The sequence below is a fragment of the Pistacia vera genome, unplaced genomic scaffold (genome assembly GCF_008641045.1).
Source record: "Pistacia vera cultivar Batoury unplaced genomic scaffold, PisVer_v2 Contig283, whole genome shotgun sequence".
NCBI lineage: Eukaryota > Viridiplantae > Streptophyta > Magnoliopsida > Sapindales > Anacardiaceae > Pistacia > Pistacia vera.
Window position 1 is genome coordinate 589,256 of NW_022196094.1, and position 19,684 is coordinate 608,939.

At 35.7% G+C, this 19,684-nt stretch overlaps 1 protein-coding gene across 1 annotated transcript; it reads left to right on the top strand.

Moving 5' to 3' along the window:
* The first annotated feature begins 8,787 nt into the window (after window positions 1-8,787).
* LOC116134110 (phospholipase A1-II 1-like) lies at window positions 8,788-10,300 on the top strand. The gene is made up of 2 exons (XM_031419777.1): window positions 8,788-9,324; window positions 9,680-10,300. The coding sequence occupies exons 1-2, from the start codon at window positions 8,788-8,790 to the stop codon at window positions 10,172-10,174; spliced, it is 1,032 nt and encodes a 343-aa protein (XP_031275637.1). The 3' UTR covers window positions 10,175-10,300.
* Window positions 10,301-19,684: the final 9,384 nt, after the last annotated feature.

Here is a 19,684-nt window from a genome sequence, read left to right on the forward strand (position 1 = left end):
TCTTGATTAGCTCTGTGAATGGATGACTTGTGTCTATGCGAATTGGTTCCTTCGTTGTTTAGACTAGGCTACACGGCACTAGCTAGTTTGAATGGTGAAAGTACTAGATTGAACCCTATAATAGAGTTAGAGCCCTAGGATTTTTTTGCAGATAGTTAGATTTAGATATACTTTAATGTCATTTATATGTTTTCTTATTTCAATTCTTGTTGTTTTGATTCATCAAGGCATAGTTACTAAGATCGTGAGAGCATCTCCAATCTTTGTGGGATCGACCCTTACTCATGCACTATGCTACAATTGTGACTCGTGCACTTGCGAAGGATTATACTTTGATGCCTACCAAGTTTTCGGCGCTGTTGCCGAGGACTATTAAGTTGCTTTGTGATTTCTAGTGACTTTGCCTTGATTTATGTTGCTTTTGTGTGTTTAATTTTTGCTTGTTTAATTTTTGTTTTATGCATGTTAATGTTTTATTTCTTTTTGTTATGTTTTGTTTATCTTTTTGCTATTTTTGTTTAATTGATGTTTGCTATTTTCATTTACTGTTATGTTTCTTATCATTGTTTATTTGCTTTTATTTTGTTTTTAGTTTGTTTAAACTTTATTTATGTTTATGTTGATTTTATTTTTTTCTTATTTGTGTGTTTGGTTTTTATTTCCACAAACTTTCTGATGACTAATCGACAACACGGATTCTATTCCAAGACACCATGTGTTCTTTCTTTTGTGTAGGTAGATTTCATGTTGACTATAGGATACGCATTCAATGGAGTTACTTTTGGTGCGTTACGATTTGTTAATCAAGGGGGGTAACTCATTTCTTTCCCTTTTCACCTCTACTTTATGTCGATGGCTACATTGGAGACAATGTAGGAATTTGGTTGGGGGTGGGAAAGTATGAAATCTATCTTTATGAATTCATGTTTATGCTTGCCTGTAAATTTTTTGTTAGTTTGTGGAATCTTTGTGTTTCCAGGATGATGTCAAATGTCTATGAGATTACATGATTGCAATGACATGTAGTGAATAGGAGAGGTCAATTTTTACCCTAGTCAAAGAACTATTCAGGATATTGGTTTTGTTGTAGTTTGAAACTCTTGGGAATGTGGTCTATTTGGGGTTGATTCTAGCATTTAGGGATGTTTTGTGTGTAATCTTCCTACGATTTTTGTGAGGTCCCTAAAATTCTAGAACCTATTTGATGAACACTTGAGGCAAAATCCTAGACGACGCATGATTAAGGAAATGACTTAGGCCATATTTGGACCGTTTGTACCTTTCAAGCCAACCTTATATGTTATTATCCTTAGTCACCTCCTTGAGCCTTATTGCATATATTTAGCCTTGATTTTTCTTTCTTTTAACCTAAAATAATCTACCCACTTTAACTCTTAAACACATTTCCTACATTTGTTGTTCTTTAAGAGGATTAATCTGAATTTTCGGAAGTGAAATGTGTGAGGTTTTGAGCTTTGTTATAAAATCTTGTGAAGATGTGCGAAAGAATTGGTTGGGGGTTGTTGTGTGGGAAAAAGGGGAAATTTTGTGATATCATTGCTTCCTAAGATATGTGTTAAAAAAAAAAAAAAAAAAAAAAAAAAGCAGTAAGGAAGCGTGAAAGGGGTACAGATTCAATTGTGGTTGGGGAGAGTGATGCAATAAAGAAAAAGAAAAAATAAAACAAAGGTTTCCGGGTTTGAGAGAGTAAGTTGTTTTGAGCGACTTTGTTCTTTAAATTGTAAGATTATTCCTCTTAATTGCTTGAATCCCTTATGTTCTTTTGTAACCCAATACCCTAGCCGTACAATATAAGCTTAACAAAGTCCTAATGATCTGAAGTTGTACGTTTGTTCTACACTAGTGGAGAGTGATATGAAAAGTAGGCTTACGGAGTTTGTGTTTTCAAAGTTTTCATTTTTATGGGATCAAAAATTTGTTTTCTCTTTGGAAGTTGCATATGAAACCTTCTCTAGGGCTAGGATTGATGGTTTGTAGTATGACTGTGTGGTTAAGAGTGGAGAATGAAGACAAACTGATGTTTAGGGGTTCCTAGATGGGGGGTAATTATTGCTTATTCTTTTTGCTATATGTGTATGTTTTGTATGAGACACATTTATTGATAAATCTGGGAAATCTTTGTTTTGTTTTTCTTTTCAATTATGTGTGTTAGACATGTAGGACGTTTGTGGGTAACATTGCTGAAAACACTCACAAGACTATAACTCGTCCACTAGGGGGACCTAGGGGTTTAAAGGCTTATTGCATATGCTAAACGCAATCGTGATAACCTATGGAAGTGGTTTAAGATAGTTTAGTTAGGTTAGATTTTATTTTTATATCGCTTTCATTGTTAGGTACTAGCAATAAGTTGGTTGGGGGTTGATTTAAGTGTTGGAAATGTAGATTTATTTGGTGATTTAGGGGTGAAACTGTAAGGAATTTAAGGTTTAATATATGATTTATGATGTGAATTCTTGCATGTTTCATTATCTTCCAGAATCATAGGTTGTGTGTTTTTTAGGTATTCAAGTGCAAAAGAATGGATTATTCGTGCTTGTGTTGGTGTTCGGACATCCTGGACTCGTTCGAGTGTGGATAAATCAAGGCGAGAAGTAAAAGTGTGAAATTCTGACTTTGAGCTATGACTCAATTAAACTAAGCCTCGGTGTAAACGAGCCAGGGGCCAATTCAAATAAGCCGCAACGTAAATGCATTGGGGCTCAATTCAAACAGTGTAAACACATTGGGGCTCAATTCAACTGAGGTAGCATGAATAAATCGTGTCACGACGCAAATCACGCATAATGTAAAAATGTCGCATTTCCAACCCTAATTTCGGCGACCAGTATTTACAAGGTTACCATTTTGTTTAAAAACTGTATAAATGCAGGTTTAGTCCATTTTTAGGGTGTTTTAGGTTTGATATACACATTTAGAGAGAGAATACATTTGGGGCTTCTTGGAAAGGTAGAGCTTGGAAAGGAGAGGAGGTTATCTTCCTCTCCTCCTCTTTTGTTTTTCACGATTATGGTTCCAGGTGTTGTTGTTTCTTTTCCTTTATGTTGTATTTAGTTTTCTAGGGATTTGATGTAATCTAATTAAAGGCTTGTGTTTTATTGTTATTCTATTTGTTTGATCTATTCAATCATGTTCTAGATTCATTCATTGTGTTTAAATTCAATATTTAGTTGATATTAGGGCTTGATCAACCTTGATGTTAGTTAATTGATTGTGTGAGACAAGATTGGGTGTGGAATGATTGATTTGTAGCCCTACCTGGCTATAGATTGGTTATTTTCTTTAAGATCGTCTTGTACTTAATGGGTTTTCGTTACTCCACTAGGCTATATGCCACTAGCTAGTTTTGTTGATGGAAACAATAGGTTACTCCGAATGGCCGCGGTAATACCTTAGAAACGAGAGATGTCGTGCCTATCTTGATTAGCTCTATGAATGGATGATTTGTATCTATGCGAATTGGTTCCTTCGTTGTTTAGACTAGGCTACATGCCACTAGCTAGTTTGAATGATGAAAGTATTAGGTTGAACTTAATGAAGTACGAACCTTAGAATGGAGTAAGGAGAAAGATAGTTCGATGATGAACACATAGCCTGATAATTATGATGGAGTTAGAGCCCTAGGTTTCTTTGTAGATAGTTAGATTTAGATTTACTTTAATGTCATTTATATGTTTTCTTTATTTCAATTCTTGTTGTTTTGATTCATCAAGGCATAGTTACTAGGATCACGAAAGCATCTCCAGTCTTTGTGTGATCGACCGTTACTCATGCACTATGCTGTGATTGCGACTTGTGCACTTGCAAAGGATTAAACTTTGTATGTCTGTCAGTAATGTTACAGCTGATGATGTTCATTTGACTGATAAAATGCCTTCCAACTCAGATTTTTCTCCTGCTCCAAATTCATTTGGTCTAGCTACAACTTCTGAACATGAGTGTATGACATCCTCAATAGTAGGATCTATTTCAAAACCTCCTTTTCATTATAACACTACCTCTTTAGATCCTATTCCACCTAGTGACTCATCTAGATGTATTCAATTAGAAATTGTCTTACCTCTCACCAAACCACAACATCCATCCTCCATCAGAAATTGTCACCCTATGATTACTCAATCTAAGCATCACTTTTGGCACATTGCAGGTCAAGCTCTGTTCTCAACCTGCCAGATCTTAGCTGAACCTAAAACTCCCTCAGAAGTACTGGAAATTCCAAAATGGAAAGCAGCCATGGCTATGATTTTTATGCCCTCTTGAGAAATAAAACTTGGGATTTAGTTCCCTATTCTCCGGGAATGAACATAGTAGGCTGCAAGTGGGTTTTTAAAACCAAACTCAAGTTAGATGGGACTTTACAAAAATACAAAGCAAGGCTGGTTGCCAAGGGTTTTCAACAAACCCTTGGCTTAGATTACCTTGATACCTTTTCCCTTGTAATCAAGCCTGCACCCATTAGAATTATGTGGTCTTTAGTTGTTCATCATCAGTGGGATATATAACAAATTGACATTAATAATGCATTCCTAAATGGTGATCTCATAGAAACTATTTTTATGTGGTAGCTTGAGGGATTTTCAGATGTTGCTTGTCCTCAACATGTGTATAAGCTCAACAAAGCCCTGTATGTACTGAAACAATCTCCTAGAGCTTGGTTTGACAAATTGAAAATAACTCTTGTTGGTTGGGGATTCACCAACTCATTATCAAACACTAGTCTTTTTTTCTTCAAACAAGGTAGTCAAGTCATCTATCTTTTGGTGTATGTGGATGATATCCTCATTACATGTACCAATTCTACACTCATAGCAAGAATAATTGAAGATTTGAACCAGCAGTTTGCCCTGAAGCACCTCAGGTCCTTGCAATATTTTCTTGGCTTTAAAGTCCAAAGGAGTAACTCCACCTTGCTACTTATTCAGTCCATGTATGCTTAAGATTTGTTAATTAAAGCTAGCATGGGTGAGTGTAAACCTTGTAATACCCCTATGGCCGCAGGAGTTAAACTAGGCAAAGAAGATAGTGCTTTCTTTGAAGAACCTTCTCTCTACAAAAGTATTGTAGGAGGCCGGCAATATCTTACACATTTCAGGCTTGATTTAGCCTTCTCTGTCAATTGGTTGAGTCAGTTTCTTCAAGCTCCTACCACTGCCCACTGGACTGCCTACAAAAAAGTCATGCGGTACATCAAGGGCAACCTAGACTTTTGTTCAAGAAAGGATTAGATTTTATACTTGAAGGATATGCGGATGCTGATTGGGCTAGTGATGTAAGTGGTAGACGATCTACAAGTGGCTATAACATCTTCCTTGAGGATCATTTAGTGCAGTGGAGCTTTAGAAAACAAAAGGTGGTTTCATTATCTTCAACTGAAGCTGAATATAGAGCCCTCTGTCAAGCAGCCACTGAATTGGTTTAGATTTAGCATTTATTTCAAGAGCTTGGTATAAACATTAACACAACCCTTGTTTTGTGGTGTGATAATATGAGTGCTGGAGCTCTCTCATCCAACCCTGTGTTCCATGCCAGAATAAAGCACAATGAAATAGATGTGCATTATGTGAGAGAGTTAGCAGCCGAGAAGACATTAGTGGTTCAATATATTGGCACAGAGTATCAAGTTGTAGATATTCTAACCAAGGCACTGCCTGGGAGCAAATTTCAGTGTCTAAGAGCGAAGTTAAATGTTACCTTTGGTTCTAATTTTGAGGTGGATATCAGTGTTATTCTGATCAATGAAAAAGCTAAAGTTGATTAGGAAGATCCTAAAGTAGAATAAACTTGTAGTTCGTCTGCTAGGGTGTTGGAATTATAATTGCTTGCTGTTGTTGATAATTGTTGCTGCTAGTGCTGAGTTGGTGAATTTGTAAGTTGAGGTGTTAAGATAATGACTGAGGTTGGACACCAAGTATGCTGCTAAGATTGGAATGATCAGGATACAAATAGTGGAGATATTATGGAGTCTAGTTTACGGGTGGATGTTGGCTTACAAGTCTGGTATATAGTTCAATTTAAGGGAGCATATTAGGATAGTATATTGGTAATTTGTTACATAGTCCAGTTTAAGGGAGAGTGTTAGTATAATGGGGTGTGTTTGTAATCTTTTAGCGTATGTGTTTGTTACTCATATGGGGTGTCTTTTGTAAAGTCTAAAACTAGAAGGTTAAAACTTTGTGTTTTAACCCAACGGCTCTGTATAAATTAGCCGGCTTCTTGTAACAGATTCAGTTATGAAATACAGTCACTTTTCAGCTCGTTTCTACTCTTCTTTTGTTGCTCTTAAAGTCATTCAAAAAAATAAAAACAATGTTTGTTAGAAGAATCAAAAAAAAAAAAAAAACATGTTTGTTACAAGTCTAATAATCGGTGGAGTCAACTTGGGCTTTGTTTTGCTGAATTATTAATTCTTTCTTTACTTTATTGTGCTGTTGGTTCTCTGGAGGACTCGTTCATGGCTGCTATCTCTCTTTCCAAAGTCTGTCAATCACAATAACGTCTCTTGACAATGACGTCTCTCTTTCCATAATGTTAACAAAGATGTCTATGATTAAAATTATAAATATTTATTTATCTAATTATAAAATGTTTAAGAGCGCGTGATAGTTGGTAAGGAAGAAATTATTCTAGTCTAGCCCTTGAACTTCTCAAACGTCTTGGAGAAATAATCTTAAAAGGATATGACTTGGAGATTGCAAACCAAATCCGAAGACCTTCACAGTTGTTTATACGACGCAGCTAAGTGGGAAACTTCGAATTCATAACATAGTTCATTTGCCAAATATAAAAAAATTAAACATCGATGTTATAGAAAGTATATTTTATGTAAAGAATTTAGAAACAATTTTTGAAAACCGATGTCTTTTCTGACTGGAAAATAGACGAGCCTAAAAATACAGCGATATATTTTCTTGAAACCCAGTATCAAAAATAAAAATGAAAAATTTGAATTAAAATAATAATTTTTTTACGCTACTCACCTTTTTACAATTATTTAATTTTAAATATCTTATAGAAAGTATATTATGCGTAATTGTAATGAAAACTTAAATCTTAATAGTGTTAATTTGATATTAATTAAAAGTACCAAGCGCTTATTGAAGTTTTAAATGACAAAATGTAAACAATACGGGACTTGTGGTATTATTATAAAGCGCAAAAGAACAGACTTGAAGGTGGAAAGTCGTTGTTCCAGTGTTAATAAGGGACAAAAATATTCCTTGCAGGTCAGACATTTTTCTCATCTTCTCTTCTACTATATAATCCCTAAAGTTTCAGCTCTTGCTCATTCTTCATTGTAGACTTCCTTGCTGGATCTGTTCTCATTGCTTGGTTGGGTTGAGAAACTTTCTGCCATCTTAATTTGTGTTTTGAGTTCATTCATTTTCTTGGATTTGCTTAGTAAGTATATCTTTGCCTAGATTATTTTACATTTTTTATTTTGTTGAAATTTGGTTTTGGTTTTTCTTGATTTGAAAGTTATGTTGGTATTCTTGAGTAAATTTTACATCGCTTTGTTGAAGTTGAAAGTGGAGACAAAAATGAATGGATTTAATGCAATCCAATACTTGGAATTAGTTTGATGCAAATGGATTTATGCTATATCTGTCATTAATATATTCTTTGTTTGTTTCTTCTGTATTTTTATTTAGATTAGGGATATAAGGTAGGATATACCCTATGGTATATTGTTCTTGATAAAGTTATTTTCCTACATGATTAAATGGTAGGATACAAGCTTTTCCTACGCGCCCCAAACATGTTACTGACAACATATTGTTCTTCGTAAAGTTGTTTTCCTACCTCGTATTTATTATTATTATTATTATCGTTTTCATATTCCCTAGAAGATTATATGGTAAGATATATAGTTTTTCCTACCGTTATAACACATTATTGATGATATATATATACATTTTGCTAACTGGAGGTGTTTGGGTCAGTTTGTACGCATCTCAACTAATCCTCTGGAACCTTGAAGTTGACGATCGAGTAAATCTCCTCAGTAGTCACTCTATTAGGACTTGTGGGGACTTGAACTCAGGAACCCATATTGGACCTTTTTACTCTTTTGTCATCAGGTCATCCAGTGGTAGTTTACCAATGACATATTGTCATCGGAAAAAACTATAACCCAAAATAGCTTATTCGAAAAGAATTTTTTATTTTTTGTTTACCTCTCCTCTTGTGGCCGGATTGCAAGCCCCTTAGACAATGGGATTAGCTATACCTAGGAGTCTTGTGTTGAAGTTGCGGGAAAGGCAATTACCGTGTTTACCCAAATTTTTTTTTTTTTTTTTTTTTTTTTTCTGGTTCGTACAAATTCAACAGAGTTTGAAAAACAAATTCCATGCGAATAATTCATTTTTCGTGAAATTTACTCATTTCAGATGGAAATTTGCCTAGGAAACGAACATTTTTGTTGCAATGTTCTTATTACGAGTTTTATATGTGTTTATTGTACATGTATAAGGTCTGTTTATACCGAGTGTTAATGTTTTTTTTTACTGAAAAATGATGGTTTTCACAAGTTTATTACATTGCTTATTAGAAGTGCTCTTATGTTCATTATTGTATGACTACTATTGTTGTTTATACCAAGTGTCATATTCCTTGATATTATTAGTTATGTTGCTACAAGTACTTTTGAATTTGTTAGTAGTCTATCAGATTTGCCTTTTCAAGTCTTATTTTAACGAATTGTTTATTGTGAGTGTTATATTTTCCTCAGGATAATTGAGCAAGAAAAAACGAAACAGTGAAAGAGTGATGGCTGATCAGTGGAAGGAGCTTAGTGGTGAGAGGAACTGGGAGGGTCTCTTGAAACCTCTCAACGGTGATCTCCAAACGCGGATAGAACTCTATGGTGAAAGAATTCAAGCTATTTGTGACTCCATGACGGATGATAAAAGACATCCTACCCATGAAAAGGAAGATTTATTTTCTAAAGTTATCATGAAAACAGACGAATTTGGCAAGTTATATACTGTGACCGACTATATATATGCTATGTCAGATGTTCCTTCCTGGATCGATTGGATTGTTAAGGACCGATCTGCATGGATTGGTTATGTGGCAGTAGCAACAGATAAAGGAAAGGAAGTATTAGGAAGAAGAGACATTTTGATTTGCTGGAGAGGAACTTATTCTAAGGCCGAGTGGATAAAAGATTTTGAGTTCTCTGGGACCCAAGCGTCAAACATTCTTGGGAAAACCCATAACCCACATGTGCACAAAGGATTTCTCTCCCTCTACAAATCGCCAAATACTGAACCCGTGTGCAATAATTTGAGTGCCAGAGATCAGGTAAGCTTTTATCTAAGAGTATGCATGGTGTATGAATTCAAATATTGAAAAGTAAATAACAATACCTTTTAATATAGCTAAAACAACACCCAAAAAAGAAACCATTTCCTCCGTCACCAAATAGCCATGGTAACTATTACTTTGACTGATTTGTCCCATACATATATGTCATTAAACTTGCATATATCCATATAAGTTAATAAAATATTCCCAATTGACAAAATTTCTGACTATAGACTTCAATATTTTGATTTGTTGTGGCCAGGTTAATAAATCGTAATTTTTTGTTTTTCTTGCAAAATTGATTACCTGATCAAGTGGTTGATATATGTTTTGATTATTGCTATATATACAGGTGCTGAATGCAGTGAACAGATTGGTGAATAAGTTTGACTATAGACATGAGGAAATTAGTATAACAGTAACAGGCCACAGCTTGGGAGCAGCACTTGCAACATTGAACGCAACTGATATAGTTTTCAATAAGTATAATGAGTGCAGAGGGTCAGAAAAAAAATGCATGGTCACAGCCTTTGCGTTTGCAAGCCCCAAGGTTGGTGACAAGGGATTCAGGAACGTCTTCAATGGACTCAACAATCTTCATCTCTTGAATATTAGAAATAAAGGTGACATTGTTACAAGAGTTCCTCCCTATCCCTACAAAAAAGTGGGAACAAAGTTACAAATTGGGAGTTACAGGGAAGGATTATACAAACTTATTAAGGACGGAAAATCAAAACTTAAGAAGATGCATCAATTTCGAAGTTTGCCACGAGATTTATTTGGTAAATCGTTTCAATTTCATCGTTTGCAGGAGTATCGCATTATGGCGCAAAAAATTCTTACTTAGCTGGTAATCATCTCCTAAATGCAATTGGCGTTTGGAGATTTATTGCCCTCCTAAAGTGTTAACGATGTTACCATGCAGAGCAAGCTGCAACATTAAGCAAATTCATGTTTTTAAGTCTTTTTACAACAAATTAGCTAGAGCAAGTTGGCTTTTGGCGCCAATATTTAAGTTCAACACTTTACGTGTTCTCTAACAAAATGCAGGTGGTAGCTCAAGTGGCAGAGCAAGTTGCAGATCTAATGGTGGAGGATGACAGCTGAAGAATAAGTTCAATGGAGAAGATTGTGTGAAAGATCAAGTGGTTGTGTATAAATTGTAATCATTGTCAAGGTTCATGGATGAAAACTTTTCTGATAGAAAGAAATATAAACATGTATTCTTCGTACTCTGTTTTTTTGCATTTACTCTTTTCTTTACTGTTACTCTATTCTTCACATGGTATCAGAATTGCCAACAAATGTCAATGGCAGATCCTAAAGCATCCTTTTCCTCAGCTTCAGTTGTAGACGAAATGACAACAAACTCCATGTCAACCTCACCTTTAAGCAATATGCTTCCAACTATTTCTGTAAAACTAGGAAAAAGAAACTATGCATACTGAAAATCTTAGGTGCTTCCAGCCTTGAAAGTTTATGATCTGGAAGGTTTCGTAACAGGTGAAAAATCCTGTCCCTCATCCTTTATTCTTATTGATGAATCCAAAAGAGAAGTTAATTCTGAACATATAATGTGGAAGAAAGTTGATCAATTCTTGTTTGGTTGGTTAAATTTGTCAATATCTGAAACAATGTTCCAGCATGTAGCAAACTGTAATACTACGTATGATATATGGCATACCTTAGAGATGCATTTTCTTACTAATTCTAAGGCTAGAGTGTTGCATTTAAGAAATCAGTTACAAAAAACTAGGAAGGATAACTCAAGTATAAACAACTATGTGCTAAAGATGAAAGAAATTGCTGGCTTCTTAACCACCAATGGCGTAACTATTAGTGATGAAGAGCTACTGCTTTACATTCTTGATGGCCCTAGCTTTGAATATGATGCCATGGTTGCCACCTTAACATCGAGAAGCAGCGAAGTATCCCTACAAGAAGCACAATTTCTACTGTACAAACATTAATGAGGCTAGAAAAGCAACATTCAGCTTACTTAGGCTTTCATGAAGCTACAGCTTTTCATGCTCACAAACAATCTTCTTCTCCGCCCCAAAATGTGCTAATGAACAACAATTTAGATCAACAAATACCACAAGACTCACAAACTCTACCTTCACATCAAGATGAATACAAGAATACCTATAACAACACTCAACAGTTTCAAACCTTCAATCTAGCCTTTGGCAGGGGCAGAGGTAGAGGACAAAACTTTTACAAGCCACGACTGATTTGCCAGTTATGTGGAAAGCCAGGTCATATGGCTCTTCAATGCTATCATCGGTTCGACACAAATTTTCAAGGACATCAAAATCACCGACCTCAGTTTAGCATGCACTACAACAATCCACAACAATCCACACAACACATAGGTCCTCCACAGGCTTACTTTGCAAATACAACAAGCTCATATGTTCCTTATGGCACACCACAGCCCTTCCCTCTGATTTCACCATTGATTCCTCATAAAATGCAGTTTCAGAATACCTCACATCTGAATCAGTCTTCTTCTTTTAACCCGAATCAATCTTCTGCAATAACCTCTCCTGTTAGAAATAAAAGAAATTCAACTGCAACACCACTTACAATGACTGATCCTACCTGGTTCATTGACTCTAGAGCCACTCGCCATATTACATTAGATCCTCAACATCTTCCTTATAAAAATCAGTATACAGGATTAGACTCTCTTCAGGTTGGCAACGGTCAATGCCTTGACATTTCACACACAGGTTTAGCATTTATCCATTCTTCTTGTGTAAATAAATCCTTGCAACTTAGAAATATACTATGTGTTCCTCAAGTTAGCAAGAATCTCCTTAGTATTTTTAAAATTACAAGAGATAATCATGTGGTAGTTGAATTCTCTACTGATGAATGTGCTGTTAAGGACAAGCTAACCCAGCAGGTCATACTTAGAGGGACTATGTGCAATGGTCTCTACTAACTTACCATTCCTTTAGATTTTGCCAACAATAAACAAGTCACAAGTTCAGCACTAGCTTCTACTCAAACTTCAAATTCAATGAATAAACATGCTATGGTTTCTTCTCTGCATCAGTCCATGGTTCATGACTCCTCCGCAACCTATGTTACTCCTTCTGGTTGTTCTAGTGTTTTACCTTCAGATTCTGATATTGTGTATAATCCAACAAGTTGGTTGGTCAGTTGTACTTCACCTAGTATACCTGCAAATAATGTTGAACAAACTAATCCTACACAAGACGGAGATTTGTGGCACCGCAGACTCGGTCACCCTCATGTAGTTGCTATCAATTCTCTTGTTTCACATTTGAATGTAAAGGATCACTCTATCAATAAAGTTCAGTTATGTACAACATGTTAGTATGGTAAACTTCGCCAGAATTCTTTTCCTCCATCAACTTCTCAATCAAGCCAACCTTTTGAACTTGTTTTTGCGGATGTGTAGGGCCCTACACCTGTTACCTCAGCCACTAGCTTCAAGCATTATTTGCTATTTGTTGATGATTTCACATGCTACTCTTGGATTTATCCTCTAAAACTGAAATCTGAGGTACATAATATTGTTCAACAATTTATTGCATTAGTGGCTCAACAGTTTGATGGCAACATCAAGACCTTCCAATCAGATTGGGGAGGTGAATTTTGTCCTCTTGTTGAGTATTTTGCTCAGCAGGGTATTCATTTCAGACATCCCTACCCTTATATCCATCAACAAAACGGAAAGATTGGGCGAAAACACCGCCATGTGACAGAAGTTGGATTAACGTTGCTAGCTCAAGCCTCTATGTCGCTTAAGTACTGGTGGTTTGCCTTCCACACTACTGTGTATCTAATAAAATGTCTTCCCTCTGCAATTATATCCCATATCTCACCTTTTCAAAAGCTTTTCCATAAAGTTCTAGACTATAAAGCTATTTGTACCTTTGGATGTCAATGTTTTCCTTTCCTTAGACCTTATCAACAACATAAATTTTCTTTTCACTCAGAACAGTGTGTTCTTTTGGGTTATAGTTCTCATCACAAGGGTTACCTCTATCTCAATGCTCATGGCAAAGTTTACACGGTTCAGATTGTCAAGTTCAATGAGCAAATATTCCATTTTGCCAATGGTTTTTCACTTACCAATTTTGATGTATCTACTAATGCTGACTCTTGTTTTTCGTCTCAAGCCTGGAAAATTCCTCATATATCATTGATTCATCAGCCTTTGTCTCAAACTACTTCAGCTCCTTCAACCTCTTTGTCCGAAGTTGAGCCATCTGCCCATAACACTCCTATTATGTCCTCTTTACCTTCACCTACTTTCTCCCCTCCAAAACCACCTGTCCCATGTTTGGAAGTTGATTTCCTAGCCTATAACACTCCCTCTCAGCCCTTCCATATTTTTACACTAAATGTCGACCCTATGCTCACTCGCAGGAAAGCTGCTGCCCTTATCAGTCATGTCCTGCCTGACTGTCATGCAGCCACTTCCTCCACTCCTCTTATCTCTGAATGCATAGCCACAGTTCCTATTCCCTCCCTTTCCTCTGAGATTCATAAAGAACCCTCATCTGTCACTACCGCCTTACACAATCCTCTTTGGGTTCAGGCCATGGATGCTGAGTTTACTACACTACAAAATAATCACACCTGGACTTTAGATCCTTATACTAATAATATGACTTTAGTTGGTCATAAATGTGTTTTCAAAGTCAAGTTAAATGTTGATGGCAGTCTCCAGCGTTACAAAGCACGCCTTATGGCTAAGGGTTTTCATCAAACTACTGGAGTTGATTTTTCAAAAAACATTTTCTCCTGTTGTTAAGGCATCCACCATTAGAGTCATCTTATGCTTAGCCGTGCACAATGGGTGGGAGGTCTAACAAGTAGACGTAAATAATACCTTTCTAAATTGCGACCTTACTGAAGCCGTTTTCATGACACAACCTAAGGGATTTATTGATCAATCTAAACCTCATCATGTTTGCTGGTTGCACAAAGCTTTATACGGCTTAAAACAAGCTCTTAGGGCCTGGTTCGATAAGCTTAAAACTGTGTTGCTGAGCAAAGGTTTTCAGAACTCCACCTCTGATTCTAGTCTTTTTTATCTTATTCAAGATGCCATGATTATTTATATTCTTGTTTACGTTGATGATATACTATTGATTGGCAATAACCTCTCCTTCATTCACTCCGTCGTGTCAGCTTTAGATACTGAATTTGGTATAAAGATTCTTGGTTCTGTTCATTATTTCTTGGGCATCTTTGTTGTTCATACTTCATATAGGTTACAACTTAATCATGCCAAATATGCTTAAAAAATTCTCTCCAAATTTGGCATGACAGACTGCAACTGTGTGCCACTCCTATGATTTTTGGTTCCAAGCTACACTTTGAGGATGGTCCTCTCTTCGAACAGCCTTCCCTCTGTAGAAGTCTCATTGGTGCTTTACAATATCTTACCATGACCAGGCCTGACCTCTCTTTTACTGTAAATAAACTCAGCCAATTCCTCAAAGCTCCCACTATCACTCATTGGCAAGCTTGCAAGCGGGTTCTCTGGTATGTTCAAGGTACACTCACTCATGGCCTAACTTTTTATCGCAGTTCCACACTTCATCTTGAGGGTTATATGGATGCCGATTGGGCTAGCAATCTATCCGACCACAAGTTGACAAGCTATTCGCAAGTGTACGAAATCGCGCAAGTAATAAAGCTCGAATAAACGAGTGTCGAATCCCGAGAGAACTACCTACCAAGTACCAAACTAGTCTATTTTATTGCAAACAGAATCTTAATAATGACTTTAATGAAAAAGCAAACAAACTAAAAACTAAATAACTTCAGAATTTTGTAAACACTTTGATGTAAAGATCAATATGACTAAACCTAGGGCACAGATTTCACACCAATTTAATCCTATGCATTGACGATTATTGCTAACCCAATTAAGCTTATTCTAAAAACCAAACTCCCTAATATTCCACTAATTTTCTCTCAAACAATTAGCAAATTAACCCTTAAGCAACAACCCAAAATATCTCTAAGTCGGATTTAGAAGCTAAAAGATCATTAAGTTCTATGGAATTTACCAGAGCCTCACAGATCGCGGTAACCTATCTCTAGCATTCGCTCAATCTATGGTTTTATTACCTTAGACTAATCAAGTCTCATCTCTCGATCTCAACCCAACCCATAAAATCATTCAACTCTCGGATCCTTAAGAATTGAAAGCATTACACACAATAATAAAACTTAGAATTACTGCTCAATATAAAATCAACAACAATAACATCAACGCATATTCATAATTTGGGCTACATCTTTAGCCCTAGAAAAGAGATTTAGTTTATAATTGTAATAACAAAAACCATCATTGTATTCAATAACATGAGTTCAAGAAAGAAAAATATAAACACTTCTCTAATTGGTGAACGAGAGCTTCAAGAATCCCGATCTCTAGACTAGTAGCCGTCGTTTTCTTTCTCTCCGAAAAACTCCCTTCAACTACTAAAAAAAATCTTATTTAAAGTCCTAGGGTTTTGATCTTACTTAGGAAAAGAGTAAATTCCTTAGCCCATTTACATTCGGATTAGGATAATGCATTAACATTACAAGCCTGTGACCCATTGCCGCGGCGGTAAGAATAGTCGCTGCGACGATCGTTCTTTTTGTCCAAGGCATCTGTGATCTTCAGAATTTGGTAAAGTCATCAACATGAACTTTGTATCTCTCTAAATAATCTTTCCAACACCACTAGAATCGTCAAATTTTGATTTCTACAGCTCAAGTTATGATAGGAATATTGAAGCATGCTCATCTTGAAGGATTTCCAGATTTTACGTTATATCTTCGACGCGTCACAACTTTCTCGTTTCAACTCTGATTCTTGTACCATTTGTTCCTACATGTCTAAATTCCATCGACATCATTCTTTTTCCTTCAAATATATGTTTGAGCCTGAAAGCACTCAAAATACACCTGTGATCGCATAAAAGGTATTTATGAAAGAATTAATTCAAATTCCACACTTTAAACACATTTTTCCATATATAATGCAATTAAATCACAAACAAAATATAAACTTTCAAGCTCTTATCACAAGTCTACCAATGGGATGCCTTTTCCTTGGTTCTAACTTGATATAGTGGGGCTCTAAAAAGCAAGAAGTCGTTGCTTTATCTTCCACTGAGGCTGAATACAAAACTTTAGCTCATACCTTTGCTGAAGTTGCTTGGCTTCAAAATCTATTCCAGGAGCTTCAAATTTCTATTCCAGGTTTGCCTATCTTCTGGTGCAACAACACCAATGCCGGTACGCTTGCTTCCAATCCGGTCTTCCATGCTTGTACAAAGCACATCGAAATAGATGTCCATTTTGTACGCGAAATGGTTCAGTCTAAACGACTTATGGTGTAGTATGTTGCTTCTTAATTTTAGGTTGCAGACATTCTTACCAAGCCTTTCTTTGGTCCTCGGTTTCAGACTCTTCGTGATCATTTTCATGTGTTTAGCTCTTCCTCTGTTCTTCAGCTTGAGGGACGATCTCAGGGACAAGCTTTACAACCTAAGGAAACTCTAAACACATATGATAAAAGCACACACTAGTTTCTTCCTGAAGGACGACATGCAAGTTTTTTTTACAAAAGAATATTTTTTTTTTTTGCTTGAGGGACAATGTTAACGATGTTACCATGCAAAGCAAGCTGCAACATTAAGCAAATTCATGCAGGTTTTTAAGTCTTTTTACAACAAATTAGTTAGAGCAAGTTGGCTTTTGGCGCCAGTATTTCAGTTCAACACTTTAGGTGTTCTCTAACAAAATGCAAGTGGCAGCTCAAGTGGCAGAGCAAGTCGTAGATCTAATGGTGGAGGATGATAGCTGAAGAATAAGTTAATGGAGAAGATTGTGTGAAGATCAAGTGGTTGTGTATAAATTGTAATCATTGTCAAGGTTCATGCATGAAAACTTTTCTAATAGAAAGAAATATAAACATGTATTCTTCGTACTCTATTTTTCTGCATTTACTATTTTCTTTACTGTTACTCTATTCTTCACATGAAGGAATGGTTACATCCTCCCAACACCTAATAATTAATTAGCTGAGGAGTCAAGACTAAGGTTTCTTTTACTGTTTAATTAAAGCTTTATTTTCTTCATCATTAGTCAAATGTAATATCTCAAATTTATAATTCCGTTGATAAAAAAATACAACATCCCAATAAGACAAAAATTATACATACATAAATATTTCCATTTTGAAATTTGTATTCTTAAACCTTTCTTAATTCAAATGGCGAAGATTCTTCTCATTTGGATTCTCTCACTCACACATAAGTTAGCAACCAAGCAAAACCAACAAGTTACTAATATTGTGTCTTCTCAAACTCAAGTTGGTATATATATATACCGGTGTTAGGTTCAGCAATAATTAATTAGTTATATTGTAACTTGTTTCAAGAAGTTTATTAAGGTTCTTTATTGTTTCATGACCACAATAAAATTTCATAAAAAGGTTCAAAGATAAAGAAGTACACTTAAAACAACTTATTTCATTACCTATCAACATCTTTTGAATTACATCACAGAATAACATGAAAAGGAATGAAATGAGAATTTTTTTTTTCTCAATGGACGAAACTAGCCAAATGCTTTTCTATAGTCCTAAGGCTTCTTAACTAAATGAAATAAAGAATTCCTATAGACACACATAAATAAGAATATGTGAGGACTAAGTTCATAAAGAATCTCAGGTAGGATAGAAAGAATTATTTTAGATAGAAATAAAGGAATGTATGTCTTGAACAGTGATGCATGCGAAAGCAACAATCGATTTAACCTTACTTAATTTCTATGAATATGTCTTTCGTTAGCATAGAGCAAGCAAAGGTTTTTCTCAAAGAAGATTTTTCTAACAAACTGATTATCTACTTAATAAGAGGGGTTTTCCATTGGTGATGCAGAAAAAAAAAAAAATCAATTAAAGACAAGCAAGTTAAATATAAGATTGAATTAAGATGAAAAAGCTAGATTGAAGGATTATTCGCCACTACTAAACATGTATTTCAAATCAATAAAAGCACTTCCTAACTTGCTACCCTCTTGATTATATCAACTTAGAATTTATCACAAGTTCAATAAATTTGATCTCTCCTTACCACTGTTTTAAAAGCCGGATCGGATTGGTCGGTCCAACCAGTTGGACCGGGAACCGGTCACGTGTCCGGTTCGAGTCAATATAAAACCCGCTATTACACAATAAACCGTTTTAACCCGTCAATGAACCGCGTGAACAGTGCTGGACAGCAAGCAAAACCAGCCCAACACTGATAAGGGAAAAAAATCCTAATTTCTCACTTTCTCCCATTGCACTGCGCAGTTTCTTCTTCCTTAGTTCCTCTACGCGCAAAATACTCTGAAATTTTTTGAATGAAATCGCGAAAATCTAAAATCCCACACAAATCAAAACTCAATCTTGCTAAAATTGCAACCATTCATTGCTGAAATCGCAACCATTCATTACTGAAATCGATCATAACTCCAGTCTCTAAAATCGCGACGATGCGTTCCTCCCTCGCCGAAAATCGACGCATGAAGGTTGATTGGCAGGCATGTCTTAACAATCCAATTTGATTCAAGGTGAGTTGCAAACAATAAATTTTAGTGGATTGAATACTTTTTATTGATTGGAGTTTCTATGCTTCTTTATTCTAATAATTGACATCTCTATAAATTTCATTTTTACAACGAAGTATTCATAAATCTTCGGGACCTTTGCTGTGAAATCTGAAATGTGTGCTTTCTCTTTGTCCTTTTTTAATAGAAAGTAAGTTTGACTGTTTGAGCTACAATTTATTAACAGAATTCACACCCCATTATCCAGGCAGTACTGGATATTTCATTGTACAATTTTTAAGCTACTATTAACTTAGAAGAGAACTGAGCAATTTTTAGACTCAACTCAAGGCAGAGATTATTTTTGGCATGGAATTGTTTCCGAATTTGTTTGGTGCTATTACTGTTTGGGTGGAAGTGATGTATGGGAAGTATATATTGCAATATTAGTACTTTCAGATTACCCTTTTTGAATGATGCGTTACAGATAGTGGATTGTTTGTGAAATTTGGCAACATTTTGCCATATGGATTCAATCATTTGAAGGTGTCTCTTCGGATGTCCTTCAAGCTCTGTGATTTCCAAACTTTTGAATTATTTTTGCCTTGGTTGTCATATAATTGGCTTGATATATCCACTCCTAAAGAAAACGGTGATTGAATATGGTAATGTTCTAAGTGCCCTGGATGTTGTAAGGTTTCACCATTAATTTTGCAATAATAGATTGGTGGATGATCAGCAAAGCAAAATGCAAGAAAACCTTTAGAATGTT

Excerpts from the sequence above, each read along its gene's own strand:
- LOC116134110 (XM_031419777.1), top strand. The coding sequence starts at position 8,788 with ATGGCTGATCAGTGGAAGGAGCTTAGTGGTGAGAGGAACTGGGAGGGT. Across the intron at positions 9,325-9,679 it reads ATTTGAGTGCCAGAGATCAG|GTGCTGAATGCAGTGAACAG; the intron begins GTAAGCTTTTAT and ends CTATATATACAG.